Source organism: Prinia subflava, chromosome 2 (assembly GCF_021018805.1).
Source record: "Prinia subflava isolate CZ2003 ecotype Zambia chromosome 2, Cam_Psub_1.2, whole genome shotgun sequence".
Taxonomy (NCBI): Eukaryota; Metazoa; Chordata; class Aves; order Passeriformes; family Cisticolidae; genus Prinia; species Prinia subflava.
The window spans coordinates 21687078-21714864 of NC_086248.1; the positions used below are offsets into that span (position 1 = coordinate 21687078).

At 35.3% G+C, this 27787-nt stretch overlaps 1 protein-coding gene across 1 annotated transcript in view; it reads right to left on the bottom strand.

Moving 5' to 3' along the window:
• The window catches only part of CSMD1 (CUB and Sushi multiple domains 1), a 1074318-nt gene that overhangs the window by 42978 nt on the left and 1003553 nt on the right, over positions 1-27787 (bottom strand). Inside the window, exons 51-54 of the mRNA XM_063389341.1 lie at positions 21187-21381; positions 18543-18716; positions 11320-11493; positions 7835-8008 (exon numbers count right to left, since the gene is read on the bottom strand). Coding sequence (XP_063245411.1) covers positions 7835-8008; positions 11320-11493; positions 18543-18716; positions 21187-21381 — 717 coding nt within the window. The remainder of the gene's footprint in view (positions 1-7834; positions 8009-11319; positions 11494-18542; positions 18717-21186; positions 21382-27787) is intronic.

Below are 27787 nucleotides of genomic sequence, written 5' to 3' on the forward strand. Positions count from 1 at the left end.
TCAAATTATTTCCATTTTAATCTCAGAATATTCTATCGAAACAGAAGAAAAATCTGATGCATGTTGCAAAATTCTCACATTTATTGACGGTTTTGTAGGTTTATGAATATAATTATTTTCAAATATTCTTCTCATCCTATGGATTACTCAATCTTTTCCCCAGGTTTAATTTTTAGCCAGCATTCACAAGAGATGTCCCTTTTTTTAAGTGAGGTTGAGATTATTAATATATTAAAAAATCAAATATAAATTGCTTCAAATTAAATCTTTGGTTTAATGGGTAATGGTGCCAAATTCGCTTATGGAAAGTCATTATTAGAAATTAAAAGGAACTTTGTTTCATGAAGAAACATTGGCCCAAAGCTACCCAAAAGCAAATCTAACTGAAGTATTTTTGCAAGTCAATAGGGAGAACAGAAACAATTAATTCACCATGCAGACCAGAAATATGGAATGTTCAAGAAATACACTGCAGTCCCGAAGTATCAATTTTTCTGTGTGATACACATTTTTCACTCCAATACCAGCAGTATCTGTTTAGAAAGCTCAGTGATGAATGAAATACTAAACAATCTCCAAATGCATAATTTAAACATGGGCTCTGTGAACAAAATTCTTGCATCATACATGAAGTCTTATCAAATGATTATTCAAGACAATACGATCCCTCAAGTTAAAAAGTAACCATAATTATGCCTACAGTGCCACTTAAGATCAGCTATCAGTTTTTAAATATATAAACAAGTGTGCTGTTGCTAAGAAGGGCTGCAGTAAGGAGTACTTTAGAAAAGAATTGGAGTTGGCTGGCATACAGAACTAAGGCAGTATTTTCCCCAATTGCCTTTCACCCTGGGGACTCAATTGTAAATCACAGTGAGAGCAGACAGAGATTGCATTCTCTCAATGGCATCTGTCAAGAGTTGCATGGGAAATGAATTCTGTCAGTCTTGGTTTAGTCTTCTGAGAAAAGCTGGGGAATACTCCAAGTCTGCCCTGATAACTTTGGAACCTCACACTGAGTAGATTCAAACCCTTGAGGACAAGAAGTTAAAAAACCATGTCAGAGTCCTCTAGGGTAGCTTTTTCTTAAAAAGTTGAATGATCATCAAAAAGTACACCATTCACAGTATTTAGTTTCTTCTTCTCACTCTCTCTTTTTTTTTCACGGCAGAAAAAATCTTAAGCTGCTTTTATAAACCTTCATATCTGATCAAAAGTATTTTCAAACATTTTTTATGTGAAAAATATGCCATTAATGTTGATATTTAGAATATGTTTAGGGACTGACACTCTAGAGTGAATAAAGAGTAAAGAAATCACTGTTTTATGACAAGTTTTTAAAAATGCTGTCTGTAAAAAGAAAGAAAGCTCTGCTTGTGAAAGCATGATGACAGAATTGCCAGTAAATGGAATTTTAGCAAAGGTTGATGCAAAGTCAACAACAAACAAGAATGAAAACTTCTCATATTTTGCCAGACATCACAATAGCAAATTGACCAGAAAGATAAAGTATTTACTTGTTATTTTTCTCTTGTGTTCTCTGTCTGCAAAATTCATTTTTGGGCATCTATATACAACTAGTATTAACACAATGGCTTTTGTCAGACTAGTATAAACTCTGGGACCATGAAGTCTTTTTCTTCAGATTATTTTTTAATCTGAGCATTGTTTTTCACCTGGATGAAGAACTCTTCAGTTGCCTCAAAAGATGTTTCTACTACCTTTTGAAGTGTCTTTGCCTGATCTGCAGGCTGGTTTCACTCCAGAGAGGGGCATCTCTGCCAGATCAGGTAAATATCTCAGACACCCCATGGCACCTCACCTCCTTATTCTGGAAACTTACTCAAGTGCAAGTTATCCTTCTGAAGAATGTCAACACACAATCCATATGAACATATTAGGTACATCTGACATTTAAATATAAGTAAGTCACAACAGAGGCCTCTGACTTTGAAAAAAACAAAACTGAACAAAATGCATTTCTCAGTTTATACAGATCCTTGACTCCACCATAGATGGAAAACTCTTTAAATTCAGAGCTGCTTTATCTTTGGATGAGAAGAATTGGATACCACTCTCAATCTCTCACACCTTTCTATCAGCTGCCATCAGAAAAGTTATTTTTCTTGTCAGTGAAAGAGTGGAACGTATTACCACTGGTATGGTAGTGACATAGCCACTGAAGAGAGCACAATAAAATTAGAAATACTTTATAGATATCAGATTCCTGATAAGACATAAAAGCCTTATTTAACTTTTCAAGAATCTATGAGCAATGAGATAAAGAAAGATAAACCTTTTAAGTTAGAAATTCAGCACAAATTCAGTATAAATAAACAGAGACCTGAATTCTTTATTACTAACAAATAGCCTGGACTTACTGATACTGGAATGGAGAATGTGAGCTAACTCAAACCTCTACAACTTTGCCAAATGGATCTTCCCATCAAAATGAAGAATCATATTTCTAACAGGAGAAAAGCTCATAAATCTCATTTACAAAATGATAAAGGGAATTCTGAAGGAAACAGTATCAAAGGATATCCACTTTTCCTGGTACAGATTATGAATATGACTCTGCCTTAATACAGGCAGAAAGTGTGGTGTTTAATACAGCAGCTCTTGCTTCAAGCATAACATATGGAAAAATGACCTGCAGTGCAATCAGGAGTGCACAGCCCTGATGAGACCATCTGATTCAGTGCTCAGTTTGGTGATTAGGAATTATTATGAAAAGTAGAAAGCATGGAGATTGGCTTTCTGTGCTTCCAAAGACTAAACAGAAAGTGGTTCCAAACTGCTAATGGAAAAAAAAATCAGTGAACATACTTGGCTTAGGATTTAATATAGTCATAACTACTTCTGGGTTAGCACATCCAGGTTGCACCAAGCTCCACTACGGCAGGTTTGCAGCAGAGAACAGAGATCTGGGTATTGTAAATTTTCTGATGCCACTTGGTTCCAGTTTAAAGGCAAGAAAACCAACTACTTGACCCATTCCTTATCAAATAAATAAAAGTAATGATACAATCCATGTGGATTCTATTCATACAAATGATGAATTTAAAGTCATACTTCAGAGATCGCCACATTCCATAAAAGCAATCTTTAGAAAATACATAGAAAGGATTAAATATAAATTTTTAAACAGCTATTAATGTTTAAGTAATTCAAAAACGTGGGGTTTCTATCTCATGAAATACCTGAACATCATAACATGCCATTTTTTTACTTGTGACAGAAACATTGGGAATAAAGTTTTTCTAAGGCATGGGTATTTTAAAATTACATTACCTCAGAACCCAGGTCAAATCAAATACTTAAAAATATGTAGATTTTAAGACATAAAAAGTTTTACTTGCTGAGCAAAATCAGTTAACGAGAACAGACAAAAGCATTCTGGAGTAGGGAAAAATATCATTGCAAAGCAACTCAGTGCTTGCAGTGCATTTAGGATACACAAACATATTAAAACCTTTTTTTTTTCATACATGTTTTATCATATGGCTCTTAAATAGAAAATATGATATTTTGTGTTATTTTGCATTATCTTTTTCTTAGCCAAAACCCCTCATTTAATTTCCTTACTACATTTCCTGACACTTGATTACTTAGTTAACCTGCTATTAACACAACAGACAACATAACAGAAGAGTGCCTAAGAATTGCCCCAGCTTTATTTTCCAAAAATATCAAGGTCTTCTATGCACAAATAAGAGCTCAGTTTAAACATAAAATAAAATAAAATAAAATAAAATAAAATAAAATAAAATAAAATAAAATAAAATAAAATAAAATAAAATAAAATAAAATAAAATAAAATAATAAAAAAACTTGTGCAATAGCTTCAGGCAGAATTTTTAATTTGTACTTCGTCCTGTACAGTCTCAGCCAAATGAAGCCAAATTCATTATTGAATCTGGTGAACTCAACTGAAGTTTGAAAGAAAGGTCATATGTAAAATCTCTGTTGAATTGAATGTAACAGCCTTGCCAGGAATCAATCCTTTCCCAGCAGGATGTTTAAAGAGCTGGAAGATTCACTTTCTTTGTAAACAAACTCATAATTTGTTGCTAACAATGAACTTTAAAACAAATGTTTTCCACCCATTAGATAAAAGACAATTTTCTGGCTTATGCCAGAAAAAGTGCTTTACTTGCTTTAAGTAAGTTCTAATCAATTCATTAAGACCAAATTTGACATAGGAATACAGTTGGTGTGTATATATAGTCTTTAGTCATAAACAGTATACAAGAATACTTGAACTTGGAAGTGACAACTAAACAGTTTGCCCAGGGCTTTGTCCAGTTAGATTTTGAATAGCTATAAGAATGGAAAATACACGTCTCTGGTAAATTTATTCAGTTTTTTTGCCACCCTCCCATTTAAAAAGCTTTTTCTTATGTTTGATTTTGTACCCTTTGCATCATATACTTTCAGTGAGCACCACTGAGAAGTCTGGCCCTCTTTTTTTCACTGTCCCTTAGATAAGTATAGATGATAAGCAATGTTCCCCTGAGCCTCCTCTCTCCTAAGCTGAACAACCCAAACTCTCACACTCTTCAAATCAGAGGTGAGTCATGAGGAAAGTTTGTTTCTCTGAAGATATATTGAGGAAATGGCAGAATACACCAGAGAGAGGAGGCCACACACACACACACACACACACACACACACACATGCGCACTCTCACACACAACCCCCACAAGTGAGAAGTAAAAAAGGGAACACTGAGTTTAGAGAAGGCAGTGCATGAGGGAGTAGATACCGTCTGCAGCCTGTGGAGAACACACACCAGAGAGGAGAAGTGAGAAAGAACAGCAGAGAGAAACTGCTACATACTAACTGCAAGGTCAACCCACCACCCTAACCTAAAATAGGAAACAATACCAATTATCAAGGCAGTTATATTACAACACTTCAAATTTTTATATAATTGAAATAAGAATTCCCCACATTTCTAGATCAGAGAAGCATGTACTAGGAGAATGGTATAGAACTTCTCTAACACTGATATGCTTTAGCTGAAGTGGTTATTAAATATTCCATTTATAGTAAAACTTAATGTCTTCTGGTGCGCAAATATATTCACAGCAGTTATTGCTAGTTAGACAGTACAGTGCTCTCCAGAAGGAGAGATTTCTTGGACAAATTGCAAACTTCATGACAACTTTATCAAAGCCTTTAAATCAGTTAAACTTGGTCACAGGTGAGCAGCTACAGTGTTAACATGATTAGCAGCAAAGCACTCTGGCTTTTAGTGGAGTGCACGGAGCAGGTGATGAAATTAGCTGGAACTCTGCAGTTCATGATGGAAAAGACAATCACTGAAAAATATATGTTGCTATAGAGAAAGAAATACTAAGTGAAGAGAAGAATGAAGAAACACTGAGTGAATGGCAAAAGTCCAGATTCAGACCACCTGCACGAAAATAGACAAAACTGCAGATACTCAACTAAAAGAACTCTGGGCCACTCCATTCTGGTGGGAGTTTACCATTCATAAGTGAATGAATCTTGGCAGACTTGCATCTATAACATTCATTCCTTTCAGAAAACCAATCTCCCTAAACAAGATTTCAGACTATAAATTGCCCTGGATCAAACTCAAATCCATGTGATTAAATAAAATAAATAAATAAAATAAAATAAAATGGATGACAAAAGTGGACAGGAGAGACAACTGAAATAATGTCATAATAACTGCAGACGTCCTAATTCTTATGTTCTTTTTTAAAAATCTTCTCAGTCTGTGCACTGTTTTTCCTTGCTTTCATTTTGATTTGCTTTCCTTTTAATAAATGTAATGGAATTCACTGTAAATAGCTGAGTAACTCAGCTCATAAATGGGGTTGAACTTCAGTAAAATTGTTCTATCTCTGCCCCTGACAGTCAAACAGAAAAGATTCTGATTGCATCTCTACAGGGTAAGTGAAAAAGAATGTGTTTCCAACCAATAAAGTCTTAAATGCCTCACAGATGAGACAACAGAAGTTTGTTCACTTAGGTCTAGCAAAAGAAAACAGTATCAAAGTGAAAAAAATACATGAACCTAAATAGGAACAGTTTTCTAATTCTTGTTTCTCTGTTCCCATAATTACATTGCTATGTTAGTTAACTCACTTGAATAAATTTTGAGAGTAGTGACTGAGGGAATTGCCATCTCTTTATTGTTTTAATGAGAATGAAAGATCTAATTCCACACACACTGAAATTGCATCAGCTATCTCTGAAACATTTTGATGAAGTAATCACCAAAGATAATTATTATTCTTAGAAACAACAGTTGTAATACAGTAAGATTTTTAATAAACCAACAGATGGAGATAATAAACATATAATAGTCAAAGTTAAGTTCTTATATGATTTTTCATCCCAATGTTGTATCCTTAGAATGACTTTTCTGCCTTCAATTTCCTTTAGCCCATGAAAGACAAGACACAAAGAACAAAAAGCATAGTATTTATGCTGTTTTAACATTTTTCTAGTGAAAGAAAATACTCAGGAAAATCTTAGTAACCACTTAATTTCTGGAGCAGACATAACCATCAGATTCTTTCCAGACACTAAGCATTTCTTAATTTTTGGTTTACATAATTGGAAATTAACACTGCTATTAACATTTATAAACAAACCCCAATAATTCCCACTTTGAATATGACCACAAACATTTGTAAATTAGAGCCACTAAAACACATTTCCTTCTAGAGCCTTCCCAAAAAGGGCACTGAAGGCTATAGAGTATCTCAAAAAGTTTTCCCCAGGCCTTTGAGATCTTTCAGTATATCTTACATGATTTACCTCATGTCCTGCCTTTCCCTTCTCTGTCAGTTTGCATCAATGACTTGGTCAGAAGACATAGAGTCTGCCTCAGTGATTTAAAAGAAAATGTTTCACAATATCATTAAATATCAGTGTCTCAATGGATTCAGCATTGAGAAAGCACGTACTATACCAGCAGAAGTTATTTTGGGGCATATAACATAAAAAGACTTAACTAGTAAACAGTTTTTAGGAGTCTGATCAAGATATTGGTGGAACAGACCAAAGATGAGATGTTAGCTCCCTATTCTACAACACTAGCCAAAAGTTAAAGAAAATAAATAAAAACATTTGTCAAAAATGGAAGGAACAAAAACAGGGTAATTCAGAGAGTTTTAATCTTAATTACACTACTGGGATCTGGATATGAATTTAACCTGAGAATTGTAGATTGTGTTTTAAAACTTTTTTCTTTGTCCTTTCCTAACATATACATTTGATTCAGATTTTCTCGTAACACAAACCTTTGCTTCATTCTCATCTCTCAAACATGTCCGTCTTACCCATAGCACACCTGGAATGAAGCTCAGATGTCATTGTGAAAAAACAAGCGGAATTAAATCTTATTTTATCCCTTTGTTTTTTGGATTTTTTTTGTGTGAAGTAAGAAAAATCAGGTTTCACATCTCTCAGGTATTGCTGGGAAACAAAAGAATGAATAATGTTTTGATACAGAAATATTCAATTTCATAACGACCATTTACAGAAACTTTTATGCATTTATGTATTAAAATGCTCCTAATTCAGGCTAGACAGGCAACTGTGATTTATTGATGTAATGTAACTTTTGTGATAAAAAGTTCACTTTATATGTCTATGAACTAAATGCTGGTGATTACAGTCTGAGAATTCTGAGGTAAAATACTGAAAAGTCTAGGCTTCCCCAATGCTCAGCTGTAACAACAATCTCCAGTGTAGAAATGGCAAAACTCAAATAATGGCGAGAGTAAGTTCCTAAAGGAGAGGCTTGTGAATTATATCCCAGTATTTTGAGGCAGGGTACAACTCTTACCTCGGCAGTTGGGTAAAGGACTGCTCCACTGCCCACTGCTTCGGCACTGTGCTCGAGAAGCACCCTGAAGTAAGTACCCAGTGTTGCAGGTAAAATTTACCACGTCGTTTAAATTGAACTCACTGCCATTAGTCATGCCATGAGTTGGATTCCCAGGATGTCCACATGTGATTGCTGTTAGAGGAAAAATAGGCAGGTTAGCATCTAAGTGAAAGGTACTGATCCATGGAACCACTCGCAGGTTGGAGCTCTTTTGGCATTTTGGTTTTTGACTTTGTGGTTTTTTTGTTTTCCTTTCCCCTTCTGAATTTGTCTTTGACATTTCTACAAGACATACAAGAAAAAGAATAGGATATATTTATTGAGAATTCTTAACTGCCAGGAGAAAAATCTTATTTTTTAAATAAAACTCTTTTAGAGCCTACTTTTTACCTTATGTTGAAAGTTGTAATGAAAATAAATCTAAATCTATATATTTATATATATGTATATATAAATATATGCATTTTCTCACACATCTGATACATATTAGACCTTTAAAAATGCATTTCAATATTCCTACTAGTACAAATAAAGGAAAATATTTTTTCCAGCAAGCTTAAACATGTTGTAGAGCCAAACAAATTTGATGCACTCCTTCAGAATATTGTGGAGTTCTGAAGCATTCCAGTTTCAAAGATCTTACATTGCTTTGCTGAAGTAGTGATGTTTTTAATCTGATTTTCTTATGACTATAAATAAATCATTTTTGAGAGTAAATCTTTCCCATTATATATTGTGTTGATTTTGCTAAAATAGAACTTATAAAATAGGCTTCTTTTGGTCAAGCTTAAGTTTTCCATGTGACGAGATACTAAAATATTATAGAAAAAGATGGAAAAGCATAGATACTGACAATGTAAAATCAGAATGTACATATACACACATGTACAAACACAGAACTTCTCAATTGTGTGCCAGTGATGCTTATCATGCTTGAATAAATAACCTATATCCAGGCTTAATTTTTCTTTTTATTCTGCTGTGCTGCTACTCACAAGGAACTAAGCAGAAATCTTATTTCCTATTAACTCTCAGTAAGCAGCAAGTGGAAAGACCTTTCAGAAAATATTTGGCTAAACTGTGGTCTAACTGATTAACCAGTAAATAGATGAGGAAAGACCAGTGTGTCACGATTTTTGCAAGATGAATGAGGCCGACTTTTATATGAAACTAAGAATCTTAAGTAGTCCTGGGTGGAGAACTACAAGTGCTTTCTTAGGTATTATTGTTTAAGATTACAATGCCTAGTACTTTACAAATCTAAAAATCCTTTCAAAGTAAATTAAAAATATAAAAAGATGTGATCCTCTGTAAAAGATCTCACAAAACAGAGACCAATTTGGGACAAATTTTCAGGGGCGCAGCCTGTAACATCTTTGTATTATCTCTGCCATTGTGTTGGATCGACCTGAGATGGATGTGTTACAGAGCTGTGCTTTGTACCCTTAGCTAGAAAGGTGTTAACACCCCACTGATTTGCTACTGCTGAGCAGCACTGCAGAGCACCACTGCTGTCTCCCCAGCACTCCACCTTCCCAGCAGCAGGCTGGAGTGGCCACAACCTCGCAAGGGGATGTAACCAGCTCAGCTGGCCACAGGGATGCTCCATACCATGGGATGCTTGCTGAGATAGGAAAGCCAGGAGCAAGGAGGAGGAAGGGGCAAGGCAGCGGGGAAGGAGGGGAAGTATCATCCATTATTTACATCTAGGTTTTGGAGTAACTATTACACATGGTGAAGCCCTCCTTCCTGGGAAGTGCCCAGACATTGCTTGTTCATGGGAAGTAGAAAATGAAAATCTTTATTATCTTTGCTTGCAAGTGCAACCATTTCCTTCTGTTTTAGTAAGCTGCCATCTCTTATTGTCATCCCCTGCCTTTCTGAGGAGGGGAGTGAGAGTAGCTAGGCGGCCACCTGGCATCCAGACAAGGTCAACCCACCACCACCATATTTCTAAATCGGGTTCCACAATGCTCATTCAGAATAATATTTCAGTAGAACATATTTCTAGAATTGATGAACAGTATGTTTTCACTTTATATCTCAGAAATGAGAGTCTCATTTGTACGAGATTTTCTTAAACAAATTATTCAAAGGAGGAAAATCCCCTGAAGTTTGGATGCTGACATAAACCAAATCATCCTGCATAGCTTTTTAGCCCGGCAGCGTTCTACACAAAAGAAAGCCATATTGTAATGGAAAGCATTAGGCAAACTCCAATAACAGAAACTGATGCGAGTTCTTCTCATAACAGTAATTATAACATCCATTTAGGAGGAAGCAGCCTCCTGCCCCTCCCATGCCCCCCCAGCTTTGTCCATTTCTTTTGAAGGGATTTTATTTACTGCACAGTCAAATGAATGCACTAATAGTAACAATGCTAGTTGTGATGTTTCTCCTTTGATGAATACAAATCACTTGAAGATATAAATAGGATTTTAAAAGGACAATGACACTTGGCAAATATTTCCTGCCACTGTATAAAAGTAAAAATTTTCATTTTACCCCAAGAAAGAAAATATTGAACATTTAGAAATCTAATATGTATTGAAGAGAAAAGCTAACCATCTCAGTGACTCTCTCTGTGTAGACAATACTCCTGTCTGAATTGCATTTTAAAAAAATCAACACTGAAATAGATGATATAAATTCTCCATTAAAAACAAAACAAAACAAAACAGAAAAACTTATAGAAATGGGGCTCTTTAATAAAATTGAAATGAAAAGGAAATAAAATCAACGACTTAATAAAGTAGTAAAATAAAAACCAGATAAATTGGACTTTACTGATTAAATGGCTGATGGTTCAGAAAAAGTCAGATAATGTGCCACACAAATACAGAAGGACTTAGAGAAGGAAAGACTCCACAATTCCAGCTCTTAACTATGGGATTTTCAAAAACAGGTGAATTAAGAAAATATTAAAGACTATTAAGAAGTTTACATATTTTCTAACAGATGTAGCATAATCCAATGCCATGCTTTGACTTGCATTGGTAAGTCAACTTGAGGCCAATTTCAAAAAACAGGCAGTCACCATCAAGACTGCACAGATTAATACTAGTCCACGTTTGTCCTCCAAGAAATGAAAATACAAAGGAATTTTTCACTCTTGCTGAAAAAAAATAGCCAGAGAGGCTCAGGAAGCCCATACTTGATGTAACAACTATACCCGGACAAAGTTACACAATTGCAGCCTGCTATTCAAACCCCTTCAGTGCCTATGCCATCCTGTTTCTGAAACAACAGAAATCAGGAGTTATGGAAAATGCTAACAAGGCCATGCTAGGTTAGAAACTGGAACATAACAACCCTTGTAATTGACAATAGGTCCAATAAATATCTGATTTGATCCCAACACTTCTGAACATCCAATCCACTGTTAAAATTCAATTACATGTAAAATATTAGCAAAAATTCAATGAAAAATTAATTGTACTTACGGACACAAACAGGAGTTTGTCCAGACCACTTGTGGTCCTGTAGGCAAATTCTGACAGACGTGCCAACAAGTCGGAAGCCAGGATTGCACTGGTAGACGACAGTGTCGCGATAACTGAAACCATCTCCACTAATATGACCATTTACAATTGGGTCCGGAGAGCCACAGTGACCAGCTACAACAAAAGAACAACCTATCAAAAGTGCACATTTTGGTAAGACTTGCCAAAATTTACATGAAAACACCTGAAAATTTCAACTTCCCTTTCAATAAACAATATATTTAGAGTCAACTACAGCACTGTGCAGAAAGTGCTCAGGTATAAAACCTACAGATGATATTTCTTCTACTTCCTTGAAGAAGAAAATCATGAATTAGAGAAATGAGAATTCTGTTATGAAATAATAGTACAAGTTTGAGAGTTAAGGACCTCACACTTCTGTGAGGAAAAAGGCAACCTTATTAAGACACTTTACCATAATAAAAAGTAGAAGTAGGATATTTTTTTGGTACTGAACAAATTACAAAGTAATATAAAGAAGAGCTTACTATAATTTTGACATGACTATGAATTTATAAGCATTTTCCAGATAAAGGCATGAACAAGAAGGAATGTCTGCCAGCACTGTTTCCTCCTTATTTCAGCTGCTGTTAAAACATTACAGAATCCATTATCACAGGATAATAGCAGTCTTGGCAGTGAGGAAGCCAAGTAATGATTTAATTCATTCTGGATTCTTCATTCTGTTTGAAAACAGAATTGCTGAGCAAAAAACTATTTCTCTTTACTGATTAAGGAGGAGAAAAAAAAGTTGATTTTTTTATTGTGGTGACACTGATTAATTACAACTGCAGTAATTTTAGCTGAAACTGTGCTAAGCCCTCATTTTGAGAGGTGAGGACTGGGACTTAAGGCTCAAGACTGCAGCTGCAGTGGGTTGTGTGTGTGATCACTTCTTTTTCACGCAGGCTGTATCCATCAACAGCAACTTGTTTGTAACTTTTCTTCAGGATTCAATCTCCTTTATAGAAAACCCCCTTTATTATGCTAGACATTTTATTTCATTCACACCTATGGCTCCTCTAACGCACTAGAAGGATAAAACATACACCACTCGATTAGGTTGTTCATACATGCAGGATTATTATAAAAATCCTAATTGTAGGACTGCTGATGCCTCTAAAAAGACACTGTGGTGTTATTCTGCAAATTCGAGGGAGAAAGGATGAATGCAAGCTTTTCAATAGTTAGACAGCTACTTTTTCCCTTACAACAGAGAATATGGCAGCAGAGGACACTGAAAGCACATTTTTCTCCTTGAAATATGTCACAGAATAATTTATCTTATTGTTCTCAGTCCAAATTGAGACTCAAATATGATCCCTTTTACCCTTCTCTCTCCTCCAGCCCCGCTCAGCCTCTCCTTGTCTAAAAGATAGCCCACCCCTGGTCCCTTAATGGGTCCTTCCCCTGAACTTGCTTCATTTTGCAATATCACTGTTGTATGGTGGAGGACAAAACCTACACACAATTTTCCACATGAGTGCTGAAGAGGAAATAATAACCATGACCTGCTGACTACAGTGGTGGTCATACACTCCAGTCTGTGATATTTTTACTGCAAGGCCACACTTTTAACTCTTAGCCAGCCTCTCCATTCAGTCATCTGGGTGCTTTCTGTAAAGCTTGTTTTTACCCAGTTAGCTCCAAGAGTACTCACAAGTGGATTCTGTCTTTGTCTTTCCTGAATTTCATGAGCTTCCTGTTGGCCCATTGCTCCACATTCTAAAGGTCCCTCTGCCTAGCAGTACTACAATCCACACACCAACTCTTCTCCCACCACTTCGTGTCACCCTCAAACTCGCTGTGGCTGCACTCTGATTTGTTATCCAAGTGACCGACAGAAGCTGGGTAGTTTGGCCTTTGTGTTCATCACAGTATCCACTGGCTCCTAGTCACACTTCGACTTAAGAAACAGCACCCTTGGAATTTGCTGGCTCAATTAGTTTGCCATCCATTTTGCAGTCCCCCAATCCAGTCCCTGTCTTCTCAGTTTGGCTACAAGGACAAAAGGGGAGACTGTTTCAAAAGTTTTGCTACACCACAAAGTGAAGGAAATCTACAGTAGAAATCTACATCTCATGAGACAGTCACTGGAAAAGGTGGTAGAGATTATCAAGTTTCCTTTTGATTCTTCTATCCTGCCTGTTCCCAATCACCTTCTTATTTTCCTTATGCTAGAAATTAGTTCCTAATATTTTCTCTTTTTTTTTTTTTTTTTTTTTTTTTTTTTTGCCAGGAAGTGTGGTAAAATAGAAAGGAATACATTTGTTTTTTTTAAATTTTCCAGATCTAAATAGTGAAGAACTGCAAAGCAGTAGCTGCATAGAAGACAAACACAGTACCACAGGGAACTTCAAGAAGAAAGACAGATGAAATGTGCCACCTGGCATAAAGAAAAATATTATGCACTTTCTCTTAAATGAGGATTTAACGAGTTGCTGGACTTATTATGTGAGTCATTTCATTTACCGATCATTCCACCTACTGTATTTAATGATTTTTCAGGGATTTTTGACTCAATTAAATTAACTATTCCAACATATCAAGAACTGAAAGAGCACTGCAATGACACAAAATGTATGTAATTTTCTCATCAACTAAAATTAAAGAAAATTAGGAAGGCTGTGAGGGGATTTTTTAGTAAAATATGCCCTCAAGAATTTAGAAAATTGTTCATATACATCAAGGTTAGTTCAGCAGTTTTATTTTAAAACACCTGGAAAGCAAGATATAAATAACTCTATTTTATTTTAATAAGAATTTCAAATAAAAGCCAATATCATGCTGCAATTTACCTATGAGTTATCAATTAAAGGATTAGATATTTTTTCCACAACCACAGTCCACAGCAGTATATTTTCATACCGATACATTTAAGGCATTATATATATCATATAATTAAAAGACAGAATGGAGTAGATTGTATTTAACTTTAGCTTTTAAGTATGTCCTTGACTGGTTTATGTGTAGTTTTGCACCTGAAAGGTGTAAAAACATGCGGAAAAATATCTTTTAATGAAAACACACTCATCCAATAACTAAGTGCCACTAATTTGCAGATAGTTAGGTAAATTTAATTGCTTCCAATTTGCCTTGTGCCCTACATGAACCTAAGGTCAGCCATACATATAAAGCATTCATAAAAACACATAAGTTTTGTGACTTATAGTTGCAAATGTTCTTGGAAGGAAAAAAAGGAAAGAGACATATTACCAATGGTGTGAGTGAGTGAAATGGAAAGAAATCTTGCATAACCATTCATATTTATGCTTGTACAACTAATAAAAATGACATGTAACACTAAAAAACTGAAGACTTAGTTCTTATATTCAGCCTTAGACTCATTAACTACAGTCCTTGATTTTAGCTTTCTTTAGAGACAAATAATAAGGAATTGCCAAAACCTTTCCTAAGATATAGAAATCAGTGTACTCATTTAACCTGAAATCATCAATTAATTCTACACATATCAGTGGGCAGCATAAAGTGATATCTATTTCCATCTATAGGTGTCTTGAATTATATTCATGTAGGTACAGTGTAGATAAAAAGCATCTCTAACTCATTATAATTCCTTTGAAATGGAAAGGCTCATTCAGAGCTCCCTGGGTGTTTGCCTTCTGATTTTCACAGGCTTCAGGTAAGTCTTAAAAGCACCTCTAAAATAAATTTGGGGCATGTTGTCCTTGAAATTCAGGAATATTCAACTAGCAGTATTCACATCATCTAGGTTTAAATGTAAGAATTTACCCTTCCTGAATTGCTCTCTGGAGGACCCTGCATAGTTCCATTGACCTTGGATTGTATTCTTAATTGCATCTAAATTAACTATCTGAAGAACATGGTATTAATCTACCTTATGTGAAAGAGTGTAAGAGAGACAGGGATTGGATTAGTAGCAGAAATAAAATTTTCTGCAGCATGCATGGGGTATCTCAAATTTGAACTTTCACACTCAAAGCTGTGTACTATTTTTAGCACTATAGAGCCTGTCTGATTTTGAAATAATGAACACTAACTAGAGATTAACCTGCCAGCTCCAAATGTGATCTTCTTTATCTAGTGAGGTAGATCCATGCATTTAACAGTTCTAAGCATAGGGCTTCATTCAACAATGAAATAAATCAAATAGGAACTAAAGTTCATCTAAGGGTTTAGAAAAAGAATTGGGAAGTATCATAAAGCAAGCAAGGCTTTTACTACAGTAATAGTTCCTGCAAAAGGTCCTGTGCTCATTACAAGTGGGAATAGATCTGTAAAAATAATTTAAAATGCAGAACAATCAGGTGGGAAAAAAAAAGTTATTAGCTATAAGGAGATAATAGTAATCAATACCAATTTCAATGGGAATTTGTAAAAAATTGAATTAGACAAAATCCAGCACCAAATTACTCCTGGAAAAGAAAAGGATGACATATTAATTAAGTTAGAGCTGCATATAGACACAGTCTTTCCTAAATACGAGATCTAATAAACTTATTAGCTGTTTCCCAAAGAGTTAAAAGATTCAGTAGATATCATTTCTAAACTGACTTTCAAAACAATGTGGTATTATTCTATATATGTAATATATAGATTTATATATATATATATATATATATATATATATATATATATATGTATATATATATATATGTAAGTCCTGTACTGAAAATTCTTCTCCATCTCTACACTATTTGAATCTAAACTCACAACTACAATAGACAGTTAATATTCTGGGATGTTCAGTGTAAACATTATTTCTCAATAGTCAGAATAGAAGAAAAAACCTCTTTTCCAGCCTTTCATGGGCAACAGTGATTTATAATACAAACAGAATCCATTGAGATTTGTGTTGTTTAGTTTGCATATGTTGGCAGCCAAATTACCCTGCATAAAGCCTTCCAAAAAAGAAAAGTAGTACATAAGTACTAAATACTGCTATTATTGATCAGATTATGAAGCAGTATTTCAGGTTATTCAAAATGAATGAATATTAATTCATATCATTATGCTTGAATTCATTACATGCAGGTGTCAGGCAATACCCTGGCAATGCTTGGTGTAACAAAGTGGAAAAACCTACAGGGATAATCGCCCTCTTTTTTTGCAACAGAGGTTGCATGTTTGGAACAGAAGAAAGGGCTGTGGAAAACACTCTCATACATACAAGTTTTGGGCTGTTGGATCCTTACAGCTGCAGTTCCAATGTATTTAAATGTCAGTCAGCCTCAGACCAGGTATATTACGTGAAACCAACAGATGTCTGATGTATTTTTAGATACAAATCTTCTGTACACATCCACTGTGAAACTGATGAACTTACACATGTGAAAAAGTAATGCTGAATCATAGCATTCCCCTAAGCAGCACCTCAGAGCAATTTTCTTCCTAGAACAAAGTTTATTTTACTTTACTGCTCTAAATAGCAAAAGAAGTAGCAATTAGTGTACTCTGCTTATGCCTATACCCTATGCTTATGCTATCCTATGCTTATTTCCTGCATCAAAATGCCATCTTTCTTAATACAGCATATTTCAAATTGAACAATAAGGTGTGAAAATATATCAAGCCAGAGAAGGATTCTTAGTTTTCATAAAATTTGCCAGAAACAACTACACCTTGCTGGGAAGACACTAATAATGAACTGACATTTTGAATTTAGGTTAGTTCTATGAGACAATGGTTACTACTTTTGACCACTCTGTGTCTTAAGAGACAACATACTACAAAACTATATTCAAAAAAATTAAACTACAAGCATTTCTGTTGCAAAATGAAGGAGTCCATCAGGAAAAAATAATGAAAGATTATAAAATCCTAATTCTGATCATAATTACATGATTCATGTTAGGTTTTTTTTCCGATAATATTTTGTCTTAATTTTTCTTTCTGCTGCAACCTAGTGTCTGTGAGAAATTGAGATGGTAATGGTTAATGGCTCAAACATTGCTAAGATCACTGTAGGACTTTGCCCACTGTGGCAAGCTGTATAAAGAAGCCACTGCTCATGTGCAGTCCCCTCCTCCCCACACTTAATAAGCCTCTGCGAATTCCTGGAAATTTGGACATAAAGTTAAGCCACCTGACAGGAGCTTGAGATAAGGTAAAGGTGGTTCTATTGCCCAATTATCTCGGGTCTAAGAAGTAAACAAGCCTGGGGAGAAGAATGTATCCACGAGGAAAGCCAACTCAGCAGCTGTGCTAAAAATCACCTCTCTCTGAGTCCAGCACAGGGAGGTCATAGCCCCCAGACTCATTTCTGAGGCCTCCCACCAGGGGACTGCACATGATCCACAGTATTGCAAGTACTGTAAAACTCCCTCACCACCCAGGAGAGGTGCTTGGACATTCCCATGTATACCTGAACATAGAGATAAGCATGGAACACTTTGTGTTCTGCTAAAATGACATAGTGAAGAAGCAGACAAGAAAGATGCTTTTTGTGTGAGGCTGAGCAGTGAAGAAGAAAGCAGGATTCCTCCTTTCCTGAGAGCAACATAGTACATTCAACAATAAGGCAAAAAGAAAATTGCAAAATGAAGGCAGACAAAGCAAATAACAGATTCCAGAAGAAAAATATCCTGTTCAAAACCAAGAAGAAACCCACTGCTGAGCCTCAAATGTTACTCAAAAAGGTTTTTCTTATGTCTGTATTAGTAGTGTGAACCAATATGAGTGGATATGAAGACAGTAAGAGTTGGAGTGAGAAATTATGTCCAAACTATATAAATCTCAGGGTTTGAAAGAGTCTTGGTTTTTCTTCACTTTTGACTGCCTCTTGTCTGCTTCCCCTGACCAAATTGTCAATATGCTGAATGCTCAACTGTATTGGGAATGCATCAGGAATAGTCCTAATTGAAGGTTATCTTGAAGCTTAGTTTCATCACACACCCTGCTCCACAAAGAAAAATGCTGTGAATGTGGGCGATTATTTAAGTCACTTAAAAATCATACTGGTTTGAAAAGCATTACAACAACATAAAAGGCAATTTAATTTATAATGAAATTATATCTGCTAGTAGAACAACACAAAATCATATTCAGTACACAATATTTCCATATTTAAGGAACCCTTATTTTTCATTGATTCAAAAATATTACTTGACAGGAGCTGAATTCCAGTTCTTGACACTATTTCAGACAAAACAAAACAAAGAACAAAAATCTGGGGGCTTTACCTAGGCACTGGGTTTCAGTACCACTCCAGAGACCATTTGCCAAGCATTCTCTCACATGAGAACCAACTAATGTGTATCCGGTGTTGCAAGTGAATATTGCAGTAGCTCCATACACTGTTAAGGTTCCAATCTTATTTCCATTTGGTGGAGATGGAAGACCACCACAGGAGATAACTAGGAAAAAAAAAAAAAAAAAAAAGAAGAAAAAAAGAACATACTGAAATATGAAAATGCTTTTCATAATTTTTCTGACTGGAAGACATTACATCACTTCATGTTTTCTTAAAAAGTAAACAAAATAGGAATAAATACAAGAGCCCTTTCATATAAAGGGCTTAAAATTATGTTTGATTTGGCAACATATATTCTAAATCTAAAAATTCTTTGGGATACCTGCATATCTTGACAGCAACCAATCCATATTTCTAATTCTGAAACAAGGGAATTACATGAATTCCTGAGAATGTTGTGGCTATATTCCATAAGTACATATCCATGGCTACTCCTCAAATACACCTTCCCTAGCTATTGTAAGTGCTGTGTCAGTTTAAAGGTATTATAAATCTTTTAAATATTTAGTATTCTGAGTTGTTATAAGCTGTCTTTTTTCTTATTTTCCACTACTATTCCTAAGAATATAGCATATATGACAGTCTGCTTGCTATAACAATAAATCATCAGGTTTTGCCAAATATTAGATTTGATCAGTTATCACAGAAACCTTCTGGAGCATCAGCTGCAACCCACAGCTATTGCACACGACATGAAAAATTCTCTTTCAAGAATGTTTCAAACTCTAATTTAATTAAAACCATTTTGTCATTTCTCCTGTTTCTAGAAAAGTATGTCAATAATATTTCAATTAAAGATGGAGACCAATGTCTTCAAGAGTTTCAATTGTCTTTATGTTAGTAAAAATCATATATTTACTTTCAATAGCATCTTGATCACAACAAAATTTCCTATTTGAAATCCCAAGGCCCCCTTCTTGCATATTTTAAAATGTTTGCTATAGAAAACAAACATGGAATGGGTTAGAATTTGGATAACATCAAGCACCTGCTACCATGCTGTTAACTAACTCAGTCATAGTCAGAAAATATATGATCATAGTTTCTTATGTACATAATGTGCCCAGAGGTGAGTAAGACTCATTTGGACTATGATCAAGTTACATTAATGTAATTTGTGGATTAGTCTAACATTATAATTTCTAATTTTAATGCTGAATATTAATTACATTTATGTTAAAAAATAAATCAAACTCTATTTGAAGAGTTTGACTCAATAGAATAAACTGTTCTAAACATATTACAAATGCTTTACCGGCTTTAATTACAGAGATTAAAGTTAAAAATATATATACTACATGAATAATGAGCTCTACCATGATTTTTAGGCATCTGTTCAGCATATTAAAAAACCCAACTTGCTAATTAGATTTCTCTTAATCCAGAATGACCTCTAATTTGAAGTTTTGCAATTCCTTTAGAGATACTATGGACAATTAGACAGTGATAAATATAATCTAAACTCTTTATCATCAATTAGCTTTCCTACTGCTTCAGAAAAATAAACAACTAGAATATATATTTATATATGTAATCTATCCTTGGCATGTGACTAATACTGAGAAAGTAAACTGTAGGCTCCACAAAAATACTCTTCAGTGTGTTTCTGGATCTTAATTATCCATGCCCAATGGAAATGTTACTGAATATCTCTTGGGGGATGCAGTTTGCTATAATTAAATCTTAATCAGTCCTCCAGCAGAAGGCAAAATAATGTACCTTTCTAATAAATTAACTAATACCTCTTCAATCAGCAGCTCCCTGTGTTTCTCTGTCTCATACTTATCTTTTGGTTAACTGCATGTGATGTGGATCACCCCATTTTCTACTCACATAAAATATCTGTAATTGTAGAGGGTGGGCAAGAACTATCTTTTCATAGACTTATCAGCAGTGAATAGTAGCTGTGTATTAGGCAGCATATCAAAACCACATTTTTTAGTCTGTGTGCACAAAAAGAAAGGGACACAATTGCAATTAACAGACTTTAAAAATAACATTATAAAAGAAAAAAATGGTTTGGAGAAATTTATTAGGACTTTGGCACTGTAACACTTGAAATCTCTATGATTCCACTGAGATTGCTAAGGTTCTCTAAAACTTTAAACACCCAAAGTCAGGGTTAATTCATGGCATTCATGGTATGAAGACACTGTAAGAGCTCATATGAACATTTCTCCAACAGTTCAGTTTTAATGCTTTGTCCAAGAGGTCAAAACAATATCATCTTCTAATCTAACTCCAATCTGGAATCTTCTAAAGTAATAACATTCTCTCCTAGTATTTTCTGTATACTCATGCACCACCTAGCAGAATAAATACAGATTGATTTCTTGATGCTCTTCCTTGATTCTTCATTGGCTCTTGCTTGATTCTTCATTGGCTCTTGTATGAAACATATTGTACTAAACACCTAAGAAGCTGGAATAAATTAATTTCAGGTTAATGAAAATTTCCCACTTTCTTACTTATTGGAATGTGAGAACAAAATAGTTTATTAAACTCATAATTTATAAAAGAAAATATATGTATTAAAAAGCATAGGATATTCTGCAAACAAGTGTGTTCCTTACCCTTACAAGTTGGCCTTTCATTGCCTACGCTCCAGGTTCCATTAGTCCTGCACTGTATGAGTCTTTGTCCCAGTAAATAATATCCAGGACTGCAGCTGAGCATGACCTGAGCTCCATACTCATTCAGTGACCCAGAAATCAGTCTCCAGACAACATGTTCTGACAGAAGGGTCTCGATGCTGGGGCAGGTTACAGCTGTGAACAAAGGACAGGTACATATTAGCATTCTGCCCCTGAATTTCTTTATAGGTGTATGTCTTGCCTTACTGCCAGGCGTTTCACAATCTAAGACTTAGAATAACAGAGTCATTTTGGAAAGTTCTAAGAAAAATAATTCTTATACAGTGAGTATTACAAATTGAACTGGAGTTTGTATATATTTTCATTTAGTGGATGTAGTGGAACAATGACATACAGTTATGCTCTCTAATGAGATTTATTCAAAGATTTCAGACAAAAAACATCATAGACTATGGTGGATGTAAAAGCGAAAGCAAATATTGCTATGTAATTTTTGCAAAGATTGAAGCTCTTAAAACAGGTTGTCATAAAAGCTACTAGCACACATTGAAATGCTAATTACTTTAAAACTGTAAATTGTGGGTATATGGGAAAATTATTTCATTCCAGTTTAGAAGACTTAAAAAAATTGATGATATTTAGGAAGAGTTATTTCAGTTCTGTTGTTTTTAGTATTTCATATTTTGTAAGAGAATGCAGTTGTTGACAATAGATGAGTATAGATTATGTTCTTTTTTCAGTTTCAATTTGGTGCTCTGCAATTTAAGTCCACAGAATGCTTAAACATTTACAATACCGACATGAATTCTATCTTAATGTACCTATGACTCTAGACTAGCATTATGAAAATATTTATGACTATTTAAAATAGTTACGTTTCTTACCTTTTACCACGTTATTCAGAATTTCCCTACTACAAAAAAGTCTGTGTGAATTACTGACTATTTATGTCACTAAGTGAGACTGACTAAGTGAATACTTTAGAAAAAACTACTACCCCAGAAAGTGTTGAGAAAAGGAAAATCAACCAACCAACAACAAGAAGTAGCAGAAATTTGTTTCTTTTTATGTTGCTCAGCGGAAGACAAAAGCGTTTTGGAGGAGGAAGTATATAAAAATCCCAAATGAACAAATAAAAAGAACAGTCTGGTTCTCATTTATGCTATAATAATTTCCTACTATTCCACCAGGTAAAAGACTAACAAGATAGCAAAATAAATACATAAATAAATAATTACTTACTCTGTAGATTTGACACTGTCTGAGAGGTATAAAGACCCTTTCTCACAAGTATGAATGTGTGATGGAAGAGACTAATTCAGGCATCACTGAATTAAAGGGAAAGTGACAGAATCAAAATTTCTGTAAAAATTTAGATGTTAATGCTATAATTATAGATCTACCTTCTCCAATAGTTATCTTACCCATGGCAAATTTTGGAAAATCAGAACTGAACACCATATCTGTGAAGATGTTTAAGTATTTATAAAGGAGAAATAATTGGAAGAACTGTCAAATGACAGATTACAATGTCATATTGAGTTGAAGTTGTATATTTTCTTAGGTTGGTGGGTTTTTTTTTTATTTTGGTTGTGGGTTTTTTTGGTTTATTTTTTAGTATATCTTAGGAAGGATTGCCAGTGTAAAATCACTTTGAAACTTAATAGGTTTTGGTCTTTAAAACAATATTTTGACTGCTGAAGAATGGCATCCTAGGTTTATAGAGAACTTCCTACCTCCTAATTTAATTTATTTTGGTATTGATACTAAACTGTGTTTCACAGCTATGGAAAGATTATGAACTATCAACCAAGAAACATTTTTCTGTACTTGTTGTTAAATAAAATATGCATGTTGAGGCACTCTATTCAACACCTTGTAGTGAAAATCATATAAGTCTTTCAGAAAACGAAACATATTCTAAATAGGAACTTGATAGGTATCACCTTTAACATTTTTATCACTCCCCCTTCCAAGAAATAGTTTTATTGGTTCTTTCAAATATCAAAGCAAGCTTTTTATTTAGTCCAATAACAAAATTTTTAGTATTAACCAAAGGACATTTCAAGACAGGCTTAGCTATTTCAGAATATGCAAACAAACCACATAGATGTTATCTCTACATACTGAGGTCAGTATGCAATTTATTCTTTTTTTATCTATAGATATATTTGCAAGCACACTTTACAAACAACTGTCAGATTCTAATGTGTAAATGTACATTTTCAAATTCAAGATGTTCTTCAATACAGAATATACTTCTAGGCTGTGTTGATGTAATCAACTAAACCTGCTGCTTGAAAATTTTCAATTTTACAGGAACAGATTTTCATTTATTAAATTTCTCATCCTTCAATAAACAAAAAAGTGACTATCAACAGATGCTTGATTTTGTGCACATGGTTTGTGAATGAGTGCATCAACTTGCCTCTTATGGTCAGTCTCTTGGAAATTATGGTCTGGGCACTATTTAAATTCTAGGTTACATAGAAAAAACTCTTTAAGAGATTATCTCAACTTCTAGCAGATGTGTGGATGTTCTCTTACTTCTCCAGGCATTTTTATACAAAAAATGTATGAATAGTATTTATTTACATAAAATACAGGTCAGAAGATATAGTTATAATTTGAAATCATGATTATCTATTTTAATGACATGACAATCTCCATATATTGATAATTCTGAACAGACTCAAAAGCAGGGAATTCATAACAACATATAATCATCATAAAAAAGAATTGCTATAAAGCCCAAATAGGCAGATCTGTCAGGCCAACGTGTGGCTTTGAGGCTGGTCTAAGTGGAAGAATTTGGGGTTTGTTGATCTACTTAACACCTGGTCTACTGACACCTGATAGGATGCACCTTTCTCAGAGGAGAAAAAGAGCTCTAGTACAGGAGCTAGTGGGGCTCACTGACAGAGCTTTTAAGTAGTTTGGAAGGGGGAAAGGGAAAGTACCAGGCTTGGCAATGATGAGAGACAGTATGGTGTGTAAAACTTGAGGAAAAAACCACTAATCCCTCAATCTGCTTCACAAGGTGCTAGCTGCAAAGTATCACACTTAAAATGTTTCTCTACAGGCACACAGTATAAGTAAAACAAAATGATCTGGAAGCTTTGCCCCAGTCCCAGTCTGATATAACTGGGATAAATTAAACCCAGTGGGATGAGTCCTGTGACTGGAGTGCCCTCCTGGATGGTTACAGCCTCTTTAGGAGGGATAGGCAGGGAAGAAAAAGGCAATAGGAGGTGAAGGGGTGACACTGATAGAAGATAATAGAAGGGGTAGAATACATGGAGTTCTTCGTTGGCAATGGCTCAGTTGAGAGTTTCTGGATAAGAATCAAGGGATAAATAAATCATGTGAATGTCATTGTGGGAGCCTACTGTAGACCTACACCTAGGAAGATGATGCCAACAAATTATTCTTTGAGCAACTAAGGGACGTTTCCAAGTCAACTGCTCTCATCCTTGTGGGGGACTTCACCTTGACAGAAATTACCTGGGAGAACCACACAGCTGCTACAACCCAGAAGATTCCTAAAAATCCTGGATGACAATTTTATGGAATAGGTGCTAAGGGAGGTGGCTCAGAAAGATGCTCTCCTTGATCTATTGCTTGCCAACAGGGAGGATCTCGTAAGTGAAGATTGGTGTCTTGGCCACAGCTGCCAAGTTTAAAATTTCTATTTGCAGGAGGGAAAGTTCCAGCAAAACCTAAACTCTGGAATGAGGAGAGCAGACTTCAAACTTCTCAGGGAACCAGTAAGTAAAATCCCCATGGAAATCGTTTTTGCAGGTGTGGGAGTCATTAAGTACTGGTCACTTTTTAAGCATTACATCCCAAGGGCACAGGAGCAGGCAATTCCCAATTGTCAGAAGTCAAGCAGGTAAGGCAAAGGCTGGCTTGGTTGACCAAGAATCTTCTCTTGGACATAAGGCTAAAAAAAGGAAGGTGTGTGCCCTGTGGAAGCAAGATAAGGTGTCATGGAAGAATACAGAGATGCTGCTTGCCACTGTAGGGAGAAAATTCATCCAGTCAAAGCTCAGCTGGAGTTGAAGCTGGCCAAAAATATGGTGGACAATAAAAAGAGTTCTTTCAAATGTATTAATGGCAAAAATCAATGCAGAAATACCTGAGGCCCATTACAGGATGAGGACAGTCACGTCTCAAACAGGGACATGGACAAGGCAGAGGTGCTTAATGCATTCTTTGCCTCTGCTTCAACACGGATGCTGCACCAAGGGGGTCTCAGAGCCCTGAACTGGAGGACCATGACTATGAGAATGACCAGCTCCCAGTCAACCCTGAAACTGTGTGGGATCTGCTGCTCCAGCTGGATCCCTACAGATCTATGGGGTCTGATAGGATTCACCCAAGAATCCTCAAAGAGCTTACTGACATCATTGCAAAACCTCTCGAGTTTTGAGCAGTCTTGGGAATCTGGAGAGGTCTCAGCTGACTGGAAGCTGGAGAACACTATCCCAATTTTCAAGAAAGGCAAGAAAGAGGACCAGAGAAGCTAGTTCAGTCTCACTTCAGTGAAAAATTTTATTCCTTTATGGCTCTAAATACCAAAAGTGAAAAATTATCTTCATGGAAATGATTATTCTGGGAAGGGTTGAAAAACATCTGAAGGTTGCTCTTCAAGAGTATCTTGAATATTGTAACTCTGAGTGCAATAATCTTTTTCAAAGAAAAAAAGTACAATGTTCATGATGGAAAAATATCTCAATTACTATTTAGCAATACTTGCTATTATTATTCTCAAGGAGCACATGATACTTGATTGACATTCTTCAGTTGGTAGTTAACAACCACAAAAAAGCAGAAAGGGCATTTTGGACTTGCTATTTGGTGAACCTAATTCAGTAATGTGACCTACATTTTTCAAATATAACCTTCTGAATAATTTCTCTGTCAGCTTAAAAATAAGAGTAACATTAAGGTAAAGTCATGCATTATATCTGAGATACCAGTGGGGTTTAAATTCACAAGTATTAGTAAAATCAGAAGAGATTAGGAAACCAAGTAATCCTATACATCATGGAATCTATGAGCAAAGACCTAAGAACAAAATAGGATCACTTGAACAAGTTGATAGTCTCAGTATTCTGACAGAAAGGAAAAAAATTAAACTGTTCATGTTGGTCGATATATTCAAACAGGAAAGGCTTCAAACCCTCAAAACAGATAAACAAAAGGATCATGGGGTATTCAGCATCAGTCTGTCAATCCAGTCAACTATATCAGGCCAATCTGTTATCAGTCTGATGTATCTGGACTAATTAAAAATGGCTAAATGTACGAAGTGTTTTACTACAGTTCACTGAATAAGTACTCCATGTTACATACCAAATGCTGACAAAATACTTCAAAAATACTTACTGACCTTAGGATTTATTAAAGAAAATGTGTATGATATTCTGAATGTCTTCACAAATAAAAATCACCAGCACAATATCTACAGTTGATGGTGAATCTTTGACTGTTTATCTTGGTGAATTTGTTTTTGTATTTATACTACAACTAATGTTTTATTCCAGAACAACTTATGATTCTTAATTCTCCAACTAGATATTTTCGAAACATATTGAAAATTATAAAAAGGCTAATTCATAAACTTACAAATTATAAAATTTATAACCATTTTTCAATTAAATTCTAGAAAAAAAATGCCTGAACCATCACTGTTACAGCTCAGCACACCAACCTTCAAAAAAAACCATCTACAGTGAAATCTGAATCTGAAATATGAAAACTATGGAAAAGTGCCATTAGCTGTTCCTTAAAATAATTGATGTTAGATGAATAAGCAAAAACCAAGCAAGGATCTGATTTAAATCTTTGAATAAATGTATTGAAGGAATAGTGAAAAACAAAGTTATGCAATTATAGGGACTATCACAGCCGATTAAAATGCTAGAAGAATGAAGCATAAACTCAATATTCTAGGTTATGCATCCACATACTTCTATGAAAAGGAAAGCAGTTAGAGCAAAGCCCAGAGAGACATACATTTGACAAGTAAACAAATCAATGGATAAAGGTGAACCTTGTGAAGTTCAACAAGGCCAAGTGCAAGGTCTTGCCCATAGGTCAGGGAAATCTGAAACACAAGTACAGGCTGGGCACAGAATAAATTGAGAGCAGCCCCAAGGAGGAGGACTTGGGGTGTTGGCTGATGAGAAGGTTGATGTGGGCCAGCAGTGCGCACCTGCACCATATTCTGGGCTGTATTGAAAGAAGGGTGACCAGTAGGTTGAGTGAAGTGATTTTAGCCCTCTATGCTGCTCTCGTGAGACCTCACGTGGAATACTGTGTCCATCTCTAGGGCCTCCAACAAAAGAAGAATGTGGACCTGTTGGAGTGAACCCAGAGAAGGCCAAAAAGATGATCAATGGGCTGGAGTGCCCCTATGATGACAGGCTGAGGGCGTTGGTGTCATTCAGCCTGGAGAAAAGTAGGCTCCTGGGAGACCTTACAGAAGCCTTGCAGTGCCTAAAGGGGGCTACAAGAGAGCTAGAGAGAGACTTTTGACAAGAGTATGTAGCAATAGGAAAAGGAGTAATGGTTT